Source organism: Zophobas morio, unplaced genomic scaffold, assembly GCF_036711695.1.
Source record: "Zophobas morio isolate AGI-343-1 ecotype UQ-CSIRO unplaced genomic scaffold, CSIRO_AGI_Zmor_V1 ptg000006l, whole genome shotgun sequence".
Classification (NCBI taxonomy): Eukaryota; Metazoa; Arthropoda; class Insecta; order Coleoptera; family Tenebrionidae; genus Zophobas; species Zophobas morio.
In genome coordinates, this window is record NW_026972111.1 from 16,662,611 (window position 1) to 16,684,279 (window position 21,669).

Consider the following 21,669-nt stretch of genomic DNA (forward strand, 5'->3'; position numbering starts at 1 on the left):
TCATATTTATTTATTAATTTTAATTACTAGATTTTATTGATGCTAGGTAAGGGACTAGGTAACCAAGGCTGGACTGTCGTTTCATCAAACAAAAAGAGTGATGATGGAAAAACATTTTCTACGTCTAAAATTGCAACAACGTCGGGTACTGATAAAATAGACGGTGGCCAAATCGATTATGCGGCTAGAAATGAACAACAAGCGTCGGTATTTCGAGACGGTGATGATAAAAATTTTACTAAAGCAGTTGGCGCATCTTCCAATACTTTTATCAAACAGGAAGCTAGTGGTGGCGACGAAAATTCTTCATTTAAAAGCTCTTCAACAAAAACGTCATCCTCTTCAAAATATGTCACTGAGCAGCGTTCGACTAGTGGTGATGTTATTGACAGCCACAGAGTACCAACTGCAGCGATCACACGAGACCAAAACGATGAATATTTAGTCTCTCGAAAAACTTACACTAGTAATATACCAGCTGAATTGAAAAACCACCCAAACTATGTTGAAGGTAAAACTAAGGTAACTCGAGAAACAAGAACGTTGCCTGATGGTTCCACAGTAACCACTACTAGGTACGAAATACGAGGTGGCAACACAACGCAATCAACTAAAAGCAACCAATACAACACTTCTGAGCAAAGATCATCTTCTTCTGTTGTTAGATCATCCCAAGCTACCGAATCAAAAATTAACCAAAATGATAGAAGAACTACTCATTATATTACAGAACAACCGTCGAACACGACCACTACAACTGTTACACGTTATATATACGATTCAGAAGACCAAGGGTTACAACCAGCAACCACCAGCACCAGTAGCAGAACAGTTAAAAGTCAACAGGTAGATTCCGTAGACAATGTTTCACGTTCTACAGCTGTTTATGATAAAAGTAACAAGTCGCAGGATGATTTCCAAACGACAAAATCCACTATAATCAGAAAAGTTTACGACTCTAAACAAGAACCAATAACTTCTCAAGATTCAGACGTTAAGACTACGACTACAGTAGTGAGAAAGGTGTATGATTCGGAACCAAACGTTACCCAAGACTCGAACGTTACAACAACTACTACAGTAATAAAGAAAATCTACGACTCAAAAAATGAACCAACCATTACAAGAGATTCAAATGTTACTACCAAAACCACAGTTGTGAAAAATATTGAGACACCGTATGTTACAGATACTTCAAATACCACCACACTTCGCGTAGCAGTAGACAAAAATATCAAAAATCAAAAGCAGACGGTTGATGATTCCAACATTATTACAACCAAAACTGTAGTCAGCAAAGATCAGTATGATGTAAAACACCCGGCAGAAACAACCGATGATGTAAAAACTATTAAAACGTGTAAAACTACAGTTACAAGAGAAATTCGTAACGATCAAAATAATAGAAATCGCCTCGTGGACCAACAATCCACGAACGAGGTTAACAAACATCAAATTAACGAAAAATTCATCACTATCGAACAACAAGATACTAAAAACAAAATGGAACCGATAACACCGGTTAGAGAAATACCAAAAACTGCAAGTCCTGAAAAGCATCCATCTTCACCACAAAAGCGTGAAAGCCCTGAAAAGGCTCCAAAACCTGAAGAAAAATATCAACAACCAGAAAGACGTCAACCTATCAAACCTGGGAAGTCCGAAATGGACCAAAAGCCTAAACCAACTGAAGGACAATATGAAACAACATATAGAACTGATTTTGTAAACAAAAAAATCAGTGTTGAGGTGAGTCCTACACATGATGCATTTGCTAGGTCACTACGTGCTGTAAGCCCTGATAGAGTCAGTAAATGCTCATCTCCAAGTCGTAGTTTGAGAACTAGTACCAATTCTCTGAGAAGTAGTACCAGTCCAGAAAAAAATCGCCATCCTTCACGACTATCACCTGAAAGACGTAGCACTTCACCGAGGAAGGCAACGAGTAATGAAACAGTTACTCACAAAACTAAAACCAACACAGACACCATAACTCGAAGAAGTAACACTACGGAAATCGACAGCAGTACTCTGACTAGACGAAAAAACAGATACAAAACTCGATCTAGAAGTCCATCACCAACCAGTATTGCCAGTGATATTGAATACATCAGAAATACAAACATAATAACAGATTTGGATACCAACGAAACCACTGTTGTTTCCAAATCAAGACCCTCTACATTGGAAATCACTTCTCGAAGAAAAGTTACGGAAAGATCACCGACTTCTCCACTCACCGATCCTTCTCCGAAGAAAACTACTCCCCGAGATGTAGCTCGTACTAATAGTTTACGCACCATTTCACCTACCAAGGAAGTGTCTCCAAAAACTGATAGACCCCTTAAAAGAACGGATACTTATGAAGAAAGGTGTCGTCAAATTCTAGGAATTACTAATGAATCCGACAAAACGAAAAAAGATAAAACTGAAACTAGAAGAATGTCTGGACCAAAACCCTCGCCCGATAAAGGGAGTCCTATCAAAGATCAACCAAGGAGAAAATCTCCTGAAAAGAAAGTCACTGAACTCTCCTCAGAAGTCAAAAGATCACCGGATCAACGACCAAAATCTCCAGAGAAAAAAATTCCTTCAAAAATTAATGAAATACCTTCCCAACCTAAAAGGACAACAGACAAAGAGCCTGTGAAACCTTATTACGAAAATAAAAATCCTGTGAAAGATAATTCACTCCCTAGAAGGACTAGTCCAATAAAAGAAACTTCCAAGATTAGCGAGTTTCCTTCTCAGATTAGACGCTCGCCTGAAAAAGAACCTTTAGAACCATATCCGAAAAAAACTAGCCCTGTGAAGACAATTCCACAAACAAACGAATTTCCTTCTCAAATTAGACGTTCGCCAGAAAAAGAACCCTTAGGACCTTACCCGAAAAAGAGCAGTCCTGAGAAGACAGGTCCAGAAATATGCGAATTTCCTTCTCAAATTAGACGTTCGCCGAAAAAAGAACCATTGGAGCCATATCCAAAAAAGGCTAGTCCTGAAAAAACAGGTCCTCAAACAAACGAATTTCCTTCTCAAATTAGACGTTCGCCGGAAAAAGAACCATTAGAGCCATATCCGAAAAAGAGCAGTCCTGAGAAGACAGGTCCAGAAATATGCGAATTTCCTTCTCAAATTAGACGTTCGCCGGAAAAGGAACCATTAGAGCCATATCCGAAGAAGAGCAGTCCTGAGAAGAAAGGTCCAGAAATAAGCGAATTTCCTTCTCAAATTAAACGTACACCGGAAAAAGAACCAGTGGAACCATATTTGAGAAACAGCAGTCCTGAAAAGACAGGTCCACAAGTATCTGAATTTCCTTCTCAAATTAGACGTTCTCCAGAAAAAGAACCGCTGGAGCCGTATCCTAAAAAAAGTAGTCCCGTAAAATCTACTCCACAAATATCTGAGTGTCCACCACAGGTCAGGAAATCACCCGAAAAAGAACCTAGAGGATATTATCCTGAGGAAAATGAACCTGATATAGATCGTTACACGATTAATGAATTTCCTTCTCAAATCAAAACTTCACCCGAAAAAGAACCATCAGAAATGTATCCTGAAAAAACTAAACCTAGCAGACTTGGTTCGCGAATACCTGAATTTTCTCCTCAAACCAGAAGAACACCCGAACAAGAATCTTTAGAAAGGTTACCAGAAAAAAGTATACCTGCAAAATCTGGTCCACAAGTTTCTGAATTTCCTTCTCAAATTAAACGTTCACCCGAAAAAGAGCCATTGGAGCCGTATCTTGAAAAAAGTAAACCTGTAAAATCTGGTCCACAAGTAGCTGAATTTCCTTCTCAAATTAAACGTTCACCCGAAAAAGAACCATTGGAACCGTATCCTGAAAAAAGTAAACCTGTAAAATCTGCTCCACAAATAGCTGAATTTCCTTCTCAGATTAGGAAAACACCTCAACACGAACCTCTAGAAAGTTTTCCTGAACAACGAAAACCTACAAAATCTGCTCCACAAGTTTCCGAATTTCCTTCTCAAATTAAACGTTCACCCGAAAAAGAGCCATTGGAACCGTATCCTGAAAAAAGTAAACCCGTAAAATCTGCTCCACAAGTAGCTGAATTTCCTTCCCAAATTAAACGTTCACCCGAAAAAGAACCATTGGAACCGTACCCTGAAAAAAGTAAACCTACAAAATCTGCCCCACAAACTTCGGAATTTCCTTCTCAGATTAAACGTTCACCGGAAAAAGAACCACTGGAACCATATCCTGAAAAAGTTAAACCTGTAAAGTCTGGTCCACAAATTTCTGAATTTCCTTCTCAAATTAAACGTATACCAGAAAAGCAGACATTAGAACCATATCAGGAAAAAGATAAACCTACACGCTCAAGTCCGCAGTTGGCAGAATTTCCATCACAAATCAGGAAGTCATCGGACAGAAAACCACTAGATGCAGATAATGACAGAATGCCCTACACACACGAACCTCCTTGTACATTACCTACTCCTGAAAAAGAACTTTTAGAACGACAACCTCAAACAGACTCTCCAGATCAAGAAATCTATGAAATACCGAGTCCAACAACATCATACAGAAAACCATCTAATCAGCAACTAAAAAAACCAGCAACGACAGTTCCTAAAGATAAGGCTCCAACGAAACGTACGCCCGAGAATCAACCTTCTCATAAATTCGTTCAGAACAAAGATGTACCACAGGCCAATGACTTTTCATCCAAAATAAAAAAATCACCAGAGAAGATACCGCTCGAAAAACACCCCGAAAAATCAAAACCAATAAAAGATAAAGGTACAGTGAAAGAATTTCCTTCTCAAATTAGAAAAGTGCCCGAAGGTAGTAGTCCAGATCAAATAAAACCTAAAAAAGAAATACCTACCAAAAAAGAAATTTCCCAGCCGAAGAAAAAATCAGAAACAACCATCACTCCTGTGATACCCTCGAAAAAACGTACACCTAAACAAAGAACAGAATCCGAATCTTCCTCTACTACAGATGAAGAACAAACAGTTGAGGAATTACTTACCGTTACTACGGTATCAAATTTGGAACAAAAAGTTCCTGTTGACGAACCACTAGCGACAAAGAAATTCATCAGTCAATTATGCAGAGATGATGAAATTCAGAGAACTGATTTAACCAAAAAAGAATCACAAACTATTCTTAACAAGAAAATTATTGAGAGTGGAAATAAAATACAAAACAAAACTGTAAAGAAAGATTCCGTAAAAAAGACCGATGAGTTGTTCATTGAAAATGAAAAAAGAGATATTATTAAAAATAATACTTCACCAAAAATAACATCAACTAAGAAACCTTCAACCGAAAAAAATACTACCACGAATAAAAGAATTATCAACACGGTCAGTTCGAAAACTGATATCAAATTAGTGAAAAAATCTATAGACGAAAAAGCAAGGGATGTTAAGAAGACTACGGCCAAAATCACTCTTTATGATATTGAAAACGAAAATAGAACAAAAGAAGACAATCGTGTTCACATCAGAACACACAGAATTGACGACACAGTTAATAAGAGGACTACTAAAACTGTTATTAATGGTGACACTCCTAAAAGAGAACCAACGAAGCGCCCTCAATATATTAAACCGGAAGAACCAAGAACCAAAAAAACTATTGAAAGGAGACCTCAGAAGGTGATTTCTAGAACAGTAACTGAAACTGACACAAAACGTACAAGTACCACAACTGAACAGAAAAACCCGAAAAGACACGTAGTTACTACCACCATCACAATGAGCCCAACAAGTAAACTACACCCATCTAAATCTACAACACCCAGAACTCCATTGATTTCGAAACAAACAAAACCGTTAAAGAAAAAGCCGAAAGTACAAAACGGACACATCTCCTCGGACGAAGAATCCCTTGATGACAGTTTAAATGAAGAAGAAATTACAACAGTTACGAGACATGAAAAAATTATTCGCGGTACTTCCGATCAAGTCATTAAAAAGAAACCAGATAGGAAAACTCCAGTTAGAAAGACACCTCAACCAGAACCCACTTTGCCAAAAACAAAGCAAGAAAAATGTATAACTACAAAATCAATTATTATAAACAACACAACAGCAGATAGAGAGGTAATTGTAGATTTGCAAAGATCTAAATCTTCTCGTGAACCAACTCCTGACCGTATTTGTCCGTTACCTGTATCTTCTGACGATGAAAGCGCTCCCAGGTATCCTGATCAAATCGCAGAACCAGATGATTCCAGTCTTAAACGTAAACCCAAAAAGCTTTCAGATTTACCCATATTAGAAAACGAAGATGTTACGGAATTCAGTAGAATTACAGAAATCGTCGACACATCTGAATCAAACCAAGTTTTTGAAACAGACATCACTCTTACAAACATCGACAAGAAAATAAACAAATTTTCAACTACAACCGATAAAACTGCCAGACGTAAGCAAAGTCCCGCTCCTAAAGTGGAACGACCCAAATTAGAAGTAACAAAAGATTTAGAGTCAGACGAATGTCTCTTGAGCGTTTCCGAAAAAGTAAATAAGTTCATAACAACTGCGGAACAGTTAACAGCCGCACAGGATGTTCCTCAAAGGCCTAAAAGTCCCAAATGTCAATATTACCCAGAAGACGACGTAAACGTATCTAATAAAGTTGCTCACTTCATTACGACTGCTGAAAAAGTCATTACAACACAAAAGGGACCAGCTCCTAAAGTAGAAAGACCTACTTTCGATGATGTAGATGAAACGATTAAAGAGGACGAATGTTTGTTGAGCGTCTCTGATAAAGTTTCGAAATTTATAAACACTGCAGAAAAATTAACAACTGATTCAAAGAAAACTATATCTTTATCTAAAATTGATGTAAAGCCCACGGCACAAAAACCACATGAAACCGAAGAACCTCAACGTAGGAGATCTTCAAAAGAAACAACACCCACACGAAGGCCCAGTAACCAGTATCCCTCTGCCACAACTGACATAGAACACGGTAAATATCCTCGGAGAGATAGTTCACCGAAAATCCCTGATTCTACGCCAAAATCGACAAGAAGACCAAGTCAAGAAGAACCAAAATCAGTACTAAGCCCTACGGGTCGGTTAAGAAGCACTGACAGTGTTAAGAGAGCTAAAGCTTTATTTGAAAATGTCGACAAAGATCAATCTATTCTCAAACAACGAGATATATTAAGTCGACCATCAGTTTTCGAAGGAAGAAAAATCAAAACTGAAACCTCCAGAAGATTAGATTATGAACATGAAGATGACGAAAAGACTTTAAAATCGACAAAATTGCTTCTAGAAAAAGCACGACCAAGGCCTAAGTCCCCAGAAAAAATTTACGAAATAGATAGTAGACGATCAATGACTCCCGAAGGGGATCTTCCTGGTTATATGCGACCGTTAGATAGAAGTTTGAGACCAAATAGTCCACATCGCGACAACATCCATCAGTTGAATAAAAAGCAAACTATAAATAAAGAAGAAGAGAATAAAGACGTCCGTCACACGAAATTTGGAGTTACTTTGAAGAGAACTGACTCAGGAAGGCAAATAGGCAGTACAACGACTACGAAGAGAGTTGTGAATGTAGAAATCACAGAAGAAGAGGTGGAAGAAATTTACAATTTAGAATACTTAGAGGAACTGGTAAGTTTCAAAAAATTGCTTTTTTAAAACTAACTTTTGTGTTTCAGTTGGAAAAAGTTGTTGGTTATGATATACGAAGGAAAATTAGAACTCAAATACGTGTAGTTAAGAAACTGATTTCTGAGGGTAAATTAGATCAAGTAACTAAAACAATTACGACGAGAGTAAAAAGTCCCGTAAGAATTACTGAACAGTCAAGAGAGCGTACTGAAAGAACGTCCGAATACCACTCTTCTGCATACACTTACAACGAACGCAGAAGTTCTTCTGAGTATACAAAAATATCAAGGAGAAGTCAAAGTCCCGAAACTAAATTAGTTAAATTAGTACGACGAAGCCAGAGTCCAGATCTTAAACGTACCCACCCAATCAGACAAAGTCCTGAAAGAAAATCCACCACCGACAGAACGCCTGATAAATCTGAAACGAAAGTTACTAAAACATTCCAAACACAACTAAAGAAAGTTACTCCAACTTCTAAGACGACAACTGAGGATACCACACCAGAGTGGGTTAAGCAAAGAAATTTAAGAAAAGTTACCGACAGTACAGTTACCACTACAAAAACAACTACCACAGCAACTTCTAAGAAAAGTAGATCTAGTCCTGTTAAAGAAATGAGACCGACAGATAGTATTACGTCAAGTTACGGAGTAGGGCCTACAGATGAGAATGGTAGTCCTTTGTTTGGGTTGAAAGCTTTAAGAGTTCCGACTAAAACTGACACAACTAAAGGTATGTATTACTCGAACGTACTGAGGTTACTTTTACTTTAATAAATGCGCTGTAACGATGTTTAGTTCAAGGAACGGTGATAAGGAGCCAATACTATTCCGAAAACGGACAAGAGCCCATTGGTGAGATAAGCGTAACGAAATATTCGAGCGACCCCAGAGATTTGGGACGAAACGAAAATGTAAACACTAAAGGAGTTACAAGTGTAACTACAACACAGAAATTTGGCTACAAAGATACCCCTTCACTAAGCAGTTTAACAAGTTCTAAAAAGAAAAAAGAAATTTGCGAAAAAATAGAAGATGAAGTTGAAACTAAGAGTTCTAAATTTAGCAGACGAGGGTCAGTTAAAGCACTATCGCAAAAATTCATTGATAACGCTGGTAAATATTGTTTCACTTTCAGCACAAATACTTAATTGCTTTCAAAATAATACTTGTTTATTTTAATGAATTATGTTATGTGTTATATTTAGTTGAGACCTCGAAGAATGAAAGGCAGTCATCCTATCCTAAGGCAGGATTGATCTTGCGCACTTCTAGCTTCAAGGACTCTGCAAGTAGTGGTGATAGTCGCGAAGGATCTACAGAAAGAACTACAAATGTTAAAACCTCCACAACCCGAACTGTTTCAGGAGAAACATTCTTAACGAACCGCAGCAAAGTTACTGGAGTACAAGATGTTATAAGCCGAATGAAAACAGAAGGTGATGTAAAATATCATATTAATGTGCAACCCTTACAGTGATTTATAATATAATAATTTTTTAAATACATGTACAAAAAATTTGATTAGTTCAGTGAGCCTAAGATTATTAAAATTAATGTAGGGATAATCACCCCTAATTCAGACTTTTTTGACGCCACGGATAAATTGGAAGGCGTATAAGTACAGTGGGGGAAATTTAGGGTCGGGCAGAACTTTTTGACGACTGTAAATATGACTTTATTATTGTTTTAGAGTCCTAGGAAACCAGAATTTTCTTAACGTCAAATTTGTAATTTGATTGAATACAAAATCACCGTGGAGATCATGAAGGTAAAATGGGTAATAAAGGCCGCGTTTACCAAAATTGGTGAAAATGTCAGCTTGGTGCCCGACTTTAAATTTCCACCACTGTACTTAATGTACTTTTCGAAATTTTAGCCACTATGAAGCCACAAAAATCCCGGTGGCAATGATAATGACAAGTAAAATGCTAAAAAATTGTCAGGTCTCTTGACGAATTATTGCAAAATTTAACATAAGAAGAGTAGTGATATAAGTCCATTGTGGTACTCAAACTAAACAGAAATTGAGAAAATAGTGGATCAAATTCAAATGACTTTGTGGAAACAATATATAAGGGAGACAAAAACTTAAAGTTTTATAATGGTCACCTACAACCGTACAACTTCCGGAAACAATCCAGAAAGCCTTTAGGAGTTAATTTAGTAGGTTTTCCGGATATCTATGAAAAGAATTTTTTATATCTTGTGTAAATAGCAAAATCTTTTGTTAGTCCAATAAAACTCAGAGTGGCAAACGTAAAAAAACCTTTTTTTTTTTCAAATAACGTAAATAAAAATATGAAACTTTGAATTTGTCTAACATCTAACTCCAGAACGGAAAAATCAAACAAATAAAAAAAATCAGTCCTGTCCAATACATTAACGCTAAATGGGTTTTGAAAATATGTCTCATGAATCGCATTGGAGTTTTGATCCGACGTGATATGCGTATTATAGACATTGAAAACCCTGTCTCGCATAAAAGTTGCTTCATCTCTAGAGATTTTTTCTACAAAATGTGGTTTACCTCTATTCTGTTTAACTAACGACTAACAAAATCTTACTCTTCGGGGTAGGTGTTCTGGTTTAAAGGCTTGAACCCGTCGAACATGGTAGGCTCGAAGGCCTTGTTCGTTTGGAGTTGGCCAAACAATAAATGGCGAAACATCTAGCCAGTACCCGGTGTCCTAATCTTCTGACGCTGCTTGAGGCTTTTTCTCAACCATGTCCAAAATAGTTGGTTCAGCGTACAGGACATGCTATGTCCTCTCACGATCACGGTCCACAATGACAGCACCAAATTTGCTAATTTGTTTATTTGTAAATTTTTATTTTGTTTTTATGTATTCATCATTAAGATTTATTTTAACACGAAAATAAAGGGAAACCACTTTTTTAACCTATAAACGCACGTGTATTATCTCTATAGGTACGTTTTGCAGGCTGTTTGGTATACCAAACACAAAACATAAAATTGTGGAAAATATGTCTTTGTTCGTAACGAGCAAAGCTCTCCGTTCTAAAAATATCGCAAACACGTTAAACAACCTCAAAAAGACAACTCATTGTCATAAATTCGTTCCTCAAATTTTAGATATTCGCGAAGGTGATAGCGCGGAAGATGTAGAAGCAAGAGGCCTCCTCAACAAGTTCCTTGGTGCCCAAGTGATTCTATCGGGCATCGAATCGAATGTTAAAGCATCTACAACGACATCGAACGCTAAACGAAGCACAAAAGTCACAACAACAATCACAGTAAGTTTTTTCTAGTAGATTTAAATCTCAGTTATGTTATAGCGTAAATGAAAAAGGTGAAGTGTCACCGCAGCTCTATTTTTGAGGTTGTTTTTCAGCAACCTGAGTTTTTTTGAAAAACTCAACTTGCTGAAAAACAAAAAGAAAAAGTGCGATCATGAGAGAAAAAAGCAAAATCGAGAACAAAAAAAAAGGGGAAGATCTGGGGATAAAAAAAGAACAACGGTGAGACTTTACCTGTTTCGTACAAACGCACCTATCGTAAGGTTGCCGACTTATGTGGTCCTCTAATGCAAATTAAAGACGCGCCGCAACTAATTTTGGAGGAATGACGTCAAAACACGACGACGCTTGTTCAGATTCTCGGTGTTGGCCCTCAGTGGCTCTTGAATTTTAGTGCAGTGAGCGTCTGAGCACACAGCTTACAAATTTTGAAAACCAAAGGATTAACAAGTCAAAGTTTTCCGAAAAATCATTAGGTAAGCAAATTATTGCTTGTCAGTTTACAATTTTTTTTAACGACAAGTATAAATTCAGATCATTTAGCAAATGTACTGTAAAAATGTTTATATTGTGTACTATAATTAGTCAAATATTTATAGTCATCACGATGCAACGAGCACGTCGCTGTTTTCGCCGGCATTTTCCTAACACTTTCAATACTTTTCTGGAGAAATAAATCTGAACTTGAAACAGGGCGCGTAGTAGCGCGTACAAGAACCCATAAAACCCGATTTAGTCCAATCTATTTCGAGTACAGAGAAAGTTGTAGGAAGTAATACCAATTTAGAATAATTGCGCACAACCTCCAAAAATACCCTTAAAGTTAGAACGCAGACCCTTTGTTTAGTGATTCACGCAGCGAGATATTTATGCGCTTATTTGTTATTTTCACCATCCAGCGAATGTCTCTTTTTGCGTTCAATTTTCGTTATTAGCGCTTAGATTTAACCTTGTCATGTCTAGTATCGCAATGATTTATTTGTGAAAATAATGTGTGAATTTCCTACGGGACGAACGCCAGCAGAATAGTTCGTTGGTGGTTCTAACCAAAATAGGCGAGTCAATAAGACGTTTTAGTCAGACATGCGCAGCGTCGGGACGTTCGGCGTCTTTGTCTTCAACGATGCCCCGATAAGCGACGGAAAAAGATGGTGGGAGGACTAAAGTCCGTCCACCGCACTGAATACTGCACTTTTTTTTGTTTAAAATGATTTAATTAAAATGGCAAGTGAAATGTTCTTCCGGATTCTTACACCTTTGAACCAAATGAAATAATCTGATGATCTAAATTATTGGTAATGTTCTGTTCCTAATTACAGTGCTTTTTGAATTTGAAAACTGACTACATTTTTTATGTTAATCAGTGCAAAAATAAGTGCTAATTTCATCATTTTATTTTTAAAAGAATTTTATATTTAGAACTTGAATATTTTAAGTCGTTGAACCTCCGTTGTACTTGGCTTTGTCGTAGGAGAATTTTTGGTGACCATATTTGGAACGGTCTGACAATTTATTTTTTGATATTTATTTAATAGTTCTCGTGTGATGAAATTTTGACCAATGAATTCAGTGAGAATGTTAGACACAAGAATTACAAATAACTATCCAGAAAACATTATCTCACTACCTGGAGATATTTTTGTTAAACATGTCTCTGGTATGTTGCCATTTCGTAGAACTTTTAAAATTTATAATTGGCACTAATGTGATGTGACGCAAGTGCAAGTATTCAAAAATAAATTTCGCATTACCTAAAGTAACAAAAGAAATTTCCTGGAGTTAATTTGCTTTGTTTATATATTTGGTGCGCTATTCTGTAAACAGACTGCGTTATACCATTTACGGAAAAACTATTAAAGCCATAAAAGGGTGACTAGAACATATACATTCTTGAGTCAAGCATTTGGTCATTAAAGGCGATATAACAAAAAATATGAGATATTTAAGAATACTTTTTTTAGCTACGAAAGTGCAGACTTAAAAAAAGACAACGGTAACGGTAACGTTATGCTGAAACTTTCAACAACGCACTTGTCTTATTTTAATTATTATTATTACCGTTTACAAAAAAAATATAATAACAAACTTGAGGGTGTAACCTAGAATGCAATAATTCCTTTAAAAAATATAGTTGTTATTTTTCCTATTATTATATTAATGTTCAAGTCTCAAGCAAACGTAAAAAATATGTTCATACATACCGCAAGGTTAAAATTTTATTTAATGGGCATTGTCACTCGTGCTAGCAAAATTATCTAATGTTTGAGAAAAGAAAAACTGTTTTTTTTTTGTAAAGACTAAAATCTGTTATAGCGTCTAACACTTCCCTGCTACGACATTTCATCATCACGTCTTAAAAATGTAAAAAAATACACAGTCAAAACAATAAAACGTAAAATATTCATATATGTCTGCTAATTTCATAATTTCAAATAAATTTGAATTTTACCTACGACAGTAGGATAAATTTAACTTAGGACACCCATGCAAGTTATCTAATAAGTTACATTACCGCAGTCTTTTAAATTATTTTCTAGCATAAGTTAAAATCTTTTTGCACATTACGCGTGGGCTAACACATTGTCTTATCCTTGTGATTACACAACTCGGTTAGATTGCACACTCGTAAGTAATAATGGTTTTTATGCTACTTTGTAACGTAAATAACAGATATATTTTGTTAAATACAGAACAAAACAATTTCTATTAAAAAAAAACAGTTTCTCTTTATTCAACTGTTGATATAAAGCATTCAAAGATCCACAGCACCCGATAATCCACCTTGACACTAATGATTGGATTTTATTGTTATTCCTCTCTTTGAGCTATCAGTATTATTTATTTTGTTTTTTTTTTTGTTTATAAAGTTTATATAATTTCAAAAAATATGCAAGCAATTCTTCAATGAGAAAATATATTTTTAAAGAGACAAAAGAATTTTACGTTTACATTTTCATTTTCATATCTGGCAGAATTTCAGTAAAATCCATGTTATTTAAAGATACTGACAGTAGATGTTTTAAACATATAATTTTTAATTCTTCATTCTCATTGTCGTTTTTCTATTTATGTATATGACTGCAATATGAATTTAGATAATGACACCATTAAACACTTGACTCCTTTATCTGCTGACAAAAAATTATAAGAGTATTTTTTAAAAACTATTCTAACTTTTGTCGATTTCCTATAAAAGTATCGTTTCATTGATCGCTTACGTAAAATTCCAGTTACCATTTTTAATCGGTGATGGATCTTCAACAAAAAACGATCATTGACCATAAACCATATTAAAAATACAACGAAATTCTACTAAGTCGTTAGAGTTAAGATTAAAAATATATACAACATTAGTAAATATTTTTAAACAATATTAAACCCTCAGTTATCTTCACGGACTATTTAACACTAAACCTTGTTTAAATTTTACAGAGTTATGATTTTCAGTCGGTTAAAACTAACTTTGCCGAAATGAGATATTTGAGTAAAGACAGAAACTTATGTTTTTTTTATACAAGCTACTTTGCTGATACCATGACAAGACTACAGTGATTCCTCTAACTCCAACTACAAGCTACCAAACAAAAAACAATGTAATTTAATAATACAGTACGCAAAATGTACACAAAGAGAATCAGAGGAGTAAAAATTGTTTTAATTTTGTTATTTTTGTTCATACATTTTTGAAGCACAAAAATGATTTTTATTGCAAAGCAAGGTGTTCATGTGTACAATGCAAAAAGATTAATACTGAACCAAGATCCAGCCAAAAACTTCAACAATAATTAAGTATTTAACAAAATTATTTTAAAAAACAAATATAAGATGTTCTCAAAAAATTAATTCATAAATAACAAATAAATAGGCGTTTATTAATTAATACAATGGAAAAAAAAAATAGAGGAAAAAAATGTAGAGTAGAAATACTTTTCTACATAACCTAATGAATAACTATCAACTTTTCTTGTCTGTAAAATGCTCATTACCTGGTTAAAAGTGATTTTAATACATACAAATGTTACTTATGAATTTAAACAATGAAAATACTTTCTTTCATAATTATTTTACTCCAAACTGCAATGAAAACCTTTATAGGGAATTAATTGAAAGACACTTTTTTAACTTTTATTCAACTCTTATTTTTTTATTTATAATCATTTAATTTTTTAACATGATATCTAATAATAAAATACGAAATCATACTCAGTTTAATGTCGGACAATGTACTTTATCTTTGGTTGAAATTATAAATTGTTGTTATCACACAAAAAGAATGTATTTAATTAATTACAAAATTGTCCAACTTTTCCTACGTCTAAGTATTTGACTTTTGAATGTGACGCAGAAATTTCATTGTTGTACAATTTTAGCAGAGCACGTTCCTTTTCTGTTGTACAATACTCCATCCATAACGTAACTACTTTTCACATTAAAAAGAAATGTATATCGAAAAGTTAAAGTGACAATGAATGCAGTGTCATTTTGAACAACTGACTGATAAATTTTTGATATCGAAAGTGTAGAATTAATTCTTTCTATGTCGAAAAACCAAATACAGAAAAAAAATATTTTCAAAATATCTATTAACTTTCTTTTTTACGTTTAAGTTTAATGTAAAATAACTGGAAAGGATATAATAGCTACAAATCGAAATCAATTCGCGTTATTTAACTATTGACATTTGTAATGAGTTTCATATCATAACCCATTTTAGGAAGGAGGAAAGCAAGTCACGAAAAGCCGCGTCTTCCAGCACCCCATCACCGACGAAGATCTTCATACAGTTTGGGACGAGCAAACACTGCGATTATTGGTAAAGTATATGACATTTGCAATAACATCTCATTTCTGTTACCAACCATTTCAGCTAGAACAAAGTACTGACTACGAGGAACGCAAAAAAATACGAGCTAGGCTACGCCAAGTAATGGCAGAACAAGAAGGTAAATAATTTAAATTATCACTTCCATCACGTTACTTTCAACAATAGATATTTCAGCGTGCACAGAATTAGTTGATAAGGCCAGTCAGGATCAAATTTCCGCCACGTTCGAGGGTGAGTCTCAACTACTTCCTCTTCTACAGGGCTTACTCGAAGCTCCTGATAATGAACAAACTGCTGATTCGGGAACAGAATCAGGCGAAGACCAACGCAGTGGTCTAATAGCAGAAGTGCAAAATGCACTAGATAAATTATCGGCAAATTTGCGTGATGACGCAACCGATATAACACCTGAACGACGTAGTTCTCTTCTTCAGTTAGTGACAAAATTGCAAGCTGGTCTTTCAGCATCCGTACCTACTCAGCAAAGGCGTTCTAGTGTGCAAGGTCGTTTTAGAAGAAGACAAAGACCTAATAGACACACAGTGGGGGTCAGCAGTGAGGAACTAGCAGACGCCAGAAGATTAATCGAAGAGATTTCTTTGCACGAATTGACCCCGCAGTCGTCAGGAACAAAAATTACGATGCTGCAAAAGCAGAATTCTGAAGGCAGCGTCGGTCAGAATGTAACTAGTTCATTCAAACCCTTTTTGCCACAGAAGAGTGTTGTAAGAAATGCGGTCGCTAAACCTTTCAGCAGTTCTAATAGTACGATTTCTGGAAATTCGTCATCAGTGCAAACACCTACAGAATCATTAGACTTTCTGTTTAATGAAGAAGTAACTGACAAAAAAACTGATTTCTCATCTAGATCAACTTCTGTAGATGAGCACAACATTCGAAGGTCGTCTTCTGGAGATGTCAGTATTAAATCCGTGCAACAAGCAATACAGAATGCAGCGGCACGAAAAAGCACTGAAAACCTTCTAGAATCGGAAGAAACAGATGAAGATACCACTATGAGAACGCAAATGGTAAAAGTAGAAGTTAAAAAAGAACCTGTGGTTCAACAGTATAAAGAGCTACCACAAACAGAAATCGTAATGCAATCGAATCCAATTTATCAAAAATATTCAAATGAGGACACAAGTAATAAGTTTAACACGAAAAAACTTAAAATGAAAAGAGCAAACACTATCGATATACCTAAACCTCTCAATTTTTATGAAGACGACGCCGATAGTGACTGTTCTTTACCAGATGAAGATTATCATCAAAGAAGAAGAAGTAATTATTTAGCATTACGAGGGCCCATCAGAATAGGTAATCCTGGAAATACTAAGAACACAGTACCTGTATTTGAACCCAAAACGGACAATGATAAAAAATTTTTGGCTTTTATCAACAAGCATACCGAAAATACTACAGTAAAAGAGGAACTAACCAAGAGTTCTCTTTGGTCAAAGCCTGAAACCAACCAAGGAACTATTTGGAGCAATAAATTTGGAAACATAAAAACTGCTTTCGAAAAAGCGTCGTCTGGTCCCATTCAGTCTCAGAACTCTGCACGTCAGTTTTGGAAAAGCGCAGACGATGCTATAACTTCAGGTCCTAAATACGACGGACCTAAAATTAGCAAACAGAGCGCAAGAAATTTAAGACAAATGTTTGAAGAGAAGCAAAAACAATCACAAAAATTACCATGGAGTAGTACGCAAAATGATAAAAATATTGTTACTGGATCACTGAAAGTAAAAGCTTTCGAACCTAACTCTGAAAAAACTTATAAGTTTGTACCTCAACCCCTGCCGGTCAATAAGTTCTCGCATGCACCACAATCAGCTTTCAAGCCGATTGCTAAAAAAGCTCCACCACCTAATCTTCAGATAAATAAGGTTTCTGTCAAATCAGACGACAAAGGAAAAGATTTAGATTCACCACTTTACTTGTACAGTCCTAAGCCGGCAAATGAATCATCACTAAAGCCTTGGGTGGCTAATCCGAGCGAAAGTCGTGTTTTGAGCTTAGCTGCATCTAAATTTGAAAATGTTGCTCCACCAGAACCTGTTCCCATGAAACCTAGGAAACTGAGTAAAGATAAAATAGTTTTACCTTTTTCATCGCAACCAGGACCAGAAAAATTGAGTGCTCCGTATCTTGTAAAAACTGCGGAAAAAAAATCTAATACCGTGAAGCAATTAAGTGGTCATTATGATCACAGTGGTAAAAGTAGTGATGCTTATTCTACTTACAGCACAGTAAAATATACCTCGCCTCAAGCCGAACGAATAACGTCTCATCATCATAACAATCAATACAATCAACAAGTACCTTTGCATCACAATCCAAAGCAATCTTCTACAGCAGGCAGTGAATATAGACGCAGTTATGATTATTCGCAACAGCACTTTCAACATCCAAAGACTGATAATCATAATTCTGGAATTTCATCTCAGCATCATCATAATCGTGGGTACGACCAACCACCTATTCCACAAAGAAATCAAAGTCAGTATGGTGTGTCAACTCAATATATACCTCGGCAAGAATACAATCAAGTTCCGCCACAAAACACTTACAATCAGAACTATGTGGCTGCATCACAACAATATTATCCCCAACAAAATCAGAATCAAGGTCAACTAAATCAAACACAGTATTATCAATATCCTCAAAAACATTCATCTGAATCTCATCATCCTTCTCAAAATCATGTTTATACATCGCAAATTTACACAAATGCAAATCAAAATGCCAACTATGGCCAAGAAAATTATTCCAGGAGTAGTTCACATCAAGATTACTACCCAGAAAAATCAGAAACAAGAATTCAAGAAAATCACAAGGCCAGTGAGCCTGAGGGCTATGGTCATGTTACTACACCAACACCTGCTCAAAATTATTATCACGTTAATCAACAACAATACAATGAGCCACAATATACTTCAACATATCAGTACCAACCTCAAATTTCAACACCACCAAGTCACAATCAAAAGTTAAAACAAGAACCTCAACAAGAAAAAATTGAAGACAAACAAGAAACAGTACCTTCGCAAACTCACCCACCAAAACTTGATACCCAAGTGTCAGTGGAAGGTGTAAAGGAATATAACGCTGTTAGCAGTAGAGTAATGACGGGTCCGGTGTCACAACAAGCTACGACAATTCGTCAGAAATCGCCTATGAATAGAGATGAACATGAGATTGCAGCAGCTCTTAGTCTTCGAAATGCGTTACAGAAAGTAAGCCCAAGACCAGACAGTTCTCCCCAAAAAGTACAGAACAATAGTGGAAGAAGCTCGTATACAAAACAAGATTCGCAGAAAGACACTTCTCCAGTAACGAGTTCTACTTACAAATCTAAAGAAAACCATAATGTTGCTTCGCCTACTAATTACAGTTGTAGGAGCGATGACAGCTCTCCTAGTGGGTATAGTCCCAATAATAACAGTTATAGAAATGTGGAACCAACTTACTCACAAACTGCTGCCAACACCTTCAGCTCTAATTATAGAGACGAACCTCCAAAAATAATGTCACCTATGAACTACGATTACCGATTTAAAGATCAGCCACCGAGAATCGTATCACCAAACAGTTTTAGTTACCGACCTCGCGAAGAGCCTAAAAAAACAGTTTCACCTCATAGTTTCTCGTACTCACAAAGGGATACAGTTTCCTCCAGTAGTAGTCACTACAGGAGTGGAAAACGCCCTGTTCCTATTGAGTCGTTAGAAATTAATGATGATGGTGAGTCAATAGTGACATCAAAGTTCCAAATTCCTGTGATTAACGTGCCTGAACCTGAATCTCCACGACCTCCCAATCAAGCACAAATTGCAAACAAAGCTGATTCTTGGAACCAAATTTGCATTCAAAACCAACAACCATTACATAAACCGTCACCAAGAGCATCTCCCAATGCTCGCACGGTGTCAAAATCTAAATCAAGTCACTCTTTGGCACTTCCGAAACAGTTCGAAGCAGGCATGTCCAAAGACGAAATGGCCCACAAAAAGAAGACGATGGAGGCATTCCTTGGAGGTAGCAAGTCGCCTCAGTCACTTTCCAGGACTTCGTCAAATGAAAACCTAAGCACCAAATGCGAAACTAAGCCTACCAAAAGGGCGATTAATAGACTGAAGACATCAGAAAAAGTGTTGTCAATCCGGCAGTCGTCAGGTTTATCTAGGAGTCGCACTTTACCTGACATAGTCTGCCCACAGTTGCTAGACGAAACCAATGTCGACAGAGCTTTCGAAGAACTGTTTAAGTCTAGCACGTAATTTTTCGAAACAAAAACCAAGTAAGGAAAAGCGCACCTCTGCATTCCATTCCTGCGTGGAAGTTTTTTGTTAATGTTTAGATTGTAAGAGTTTTTAGTCGAACGAAACCCAACTGTTATTACGAACAAAACCCTTCTAGAAGTTGTTTATTGTTGTTGTTGATGACAAAAAGGCGTCGGTGATTGGTGTGTTTGGAGTGCGCACACCAATCGCAGAACGTTTTGAAAAGAAAGGGGGTCGTCGAGATGATATCAAGGGTGAGAGTGTGTTGGTGTGCGCACCCATTAACTGTGAACCCCCCCACCTTGTATATAATACGCCAGCCAGCCACGCCAGCGCCACAGATTTCTTTTGCACACAAGTTGTGTAAATGCGTCTTTTGTAGTTACACCCTATAACACCTGATCAAGCCGCATTTAGATTTTTTTATGTTCACACAAAAGCACTTGCTATGGCGTGCCCGCTTTTCGTCTTCAGTCCCACCCCATCATTTTTTGTTGCACCCAATTAAACACCAGTTTTGTCTTCTAACACTTTTTTTCTCATGTGATTAATTCATTTTGTTTGATGGTAACATTTACGATAATTGCTGATGACACATTTTTCATTATTTTCAGAAGCCACTCACACCAAGAAAACTTTTACGGAGGGGCCTGTGACGTCACATGGTAAGCATAATAATAATTTTGGCAATAATTTTATTCCAAGTAATTTAAACTGGAAAAAAATGAATATGGATGTTAACAGAGGAGTTATTAACTCTCATTTTTTTTGTTTTGATACAATATATTATTATGTATCGGTTTAAATAAAACATGTTTTGTTGATGATATTTATAACAATAATGATCCGAGTAACTGGTTTCAGTCACCACTAGGGTGGCGACAACACAGCAAGTACAGTCGAAAAAGCCCATCTCTCCGTTTGCCAAATTTCGACAACTGGACAAACAAAACAGCCTCAACTCCCCAAGGTAAGCTAAAACCCAATAACAAGCTCTTCTCTGAAATATTTCGATTAACTTTCGGCTTGAAATCGCTTTCAACACTAATGCTTGGCTTGGTCTGCAGTACCCCTAAGACCCCCTCCGGCAGTGGCCCCCTTTTTAAATTCACTGACCCAGCAGTGAGCCAAAGTGCTAGTACCATCAAAGATAGACTGTTACATTGGTGCAGAATGAAGACTAAGGAGTATGAGGTATGAAACGAGAGACTGTGTGTTGTTTTATTTTAGAAGCTTAATTTAACTGGCTCTGTTGTGATTTCCGTGTGCCATTAAACAACGCAACTGCTTTGTTTGTTTTCTTATATTGTTTTTTCAAAAGGAAAGAAATTGAAGTATCCAGTTGTATACATTTACAATAAATGAAATTTCAGAACATCCAACTAGACAACTTCTCCACCAGCTGGGCAGACGGATTAGCTTTTTGTGCTCTCATCCACCATTTCCTTCCGGACGCGTTCGACTACCATGCCCTATCGCCCAAAAATCGCAGACATAATTTCACGCTCGCCTTCCGAGTGGCCGAGTAAGTATCAAAGAATATAATAGATGTAGACAGAGTATATAAATATAAAGTCACTTGTTGAAATACTTTTCTGCACATAAAAAAAACTTATACTGTTCTTGTATCGGTAAAGCAGTACAAGAGACACGAGATGTGAGCAATACC

The 21,669-nt window shown here is 36.3% G+C and overlaps 1 protein-coding gene and 1 long non-coding RNA gene across 5 annotated transcripts in view; one reads left to right on the forward strand and one right to left on the reverse strand.

Moving 5' to 3' along the window:
- LOC135123733 (uncharacterized) overlaps nucleotides 1-11,198 on the reverse strand; it is a 57,178-nt gene extending 45,980 nt beyond the window's left edge. Inside the window, exon 1 of the long non-coding RNA XR_010279705.1 lies at nucleotides 11,121-11,198. This is a non-coding gene — a long non-coding RNA (uncharacterized LOC135123733). The remainder of the gene's footprint in view (nucleotides 1-11,120) is intronic.
- Nucleotides 1-21,669, forward strand: part of LOC135123727 (titin-like) — a 31,553-nt gene that overhangs the window by 9,085 nt on the left and 799 nt on the right. The window contains exons 3-14 of one of the 4 annotated variants that reach the window (XM_064048587.1): nucleotides 47-7,623; nucleotides 7,671-8,358; nucleotides 8,424-8,741; nucleotides 8,834-9,064; nucleotides 10,723-10,883; nucleotides 15,601-15,699; nucleotides 15,754-15,829; nucleotides 15,877-15,942; nucleotides 20,615-20,665; nucleotides 20,865-20,970; nucleotides 21,068-21,194; nucleotides 21,374-21,525. In XM_064048587.1, the coding sequence (XP_063904657.1) occupies nucleotides 47-7,623; nucleotides 7,671-8,358; nucleotides 8,424-8,741; nucleotides 8,834-9,064; nucleotides 10,723-10,883; nucleotides 15,601-15,699; nucleotides 15,754-15,829; nucleotides 15,877-15,942; nucleotides 20,615-20,665; nucleotides 20,865-20,970; nucleotides 21,068-21,194; nucleotides 21,374-21,525 (9,652 nt within the window). Of the gene's footprint in view, nucleotides 1-46; nucleotides 7,624-7,670; nucleotides 8,359-8,423; nucleotides 8,742-8,833; nucleotides 9,065-10,722; nucleotides 10,884-15,600; nucleotides 15,700-15,753; nucleotides 15,830-15,876; nucleotides 15,943-20,614; nucleotides 20,666-20,864; nucleotides 20,971-21,067; nucleotides 21,195-21,373; nucleotides 21,526-21,669 lie in introns of those variants that run through there. The other 3 variants (XM_064048588.1, XM_064048591.1, XM_064048589.1) reach the window with 3 other exon arrangements.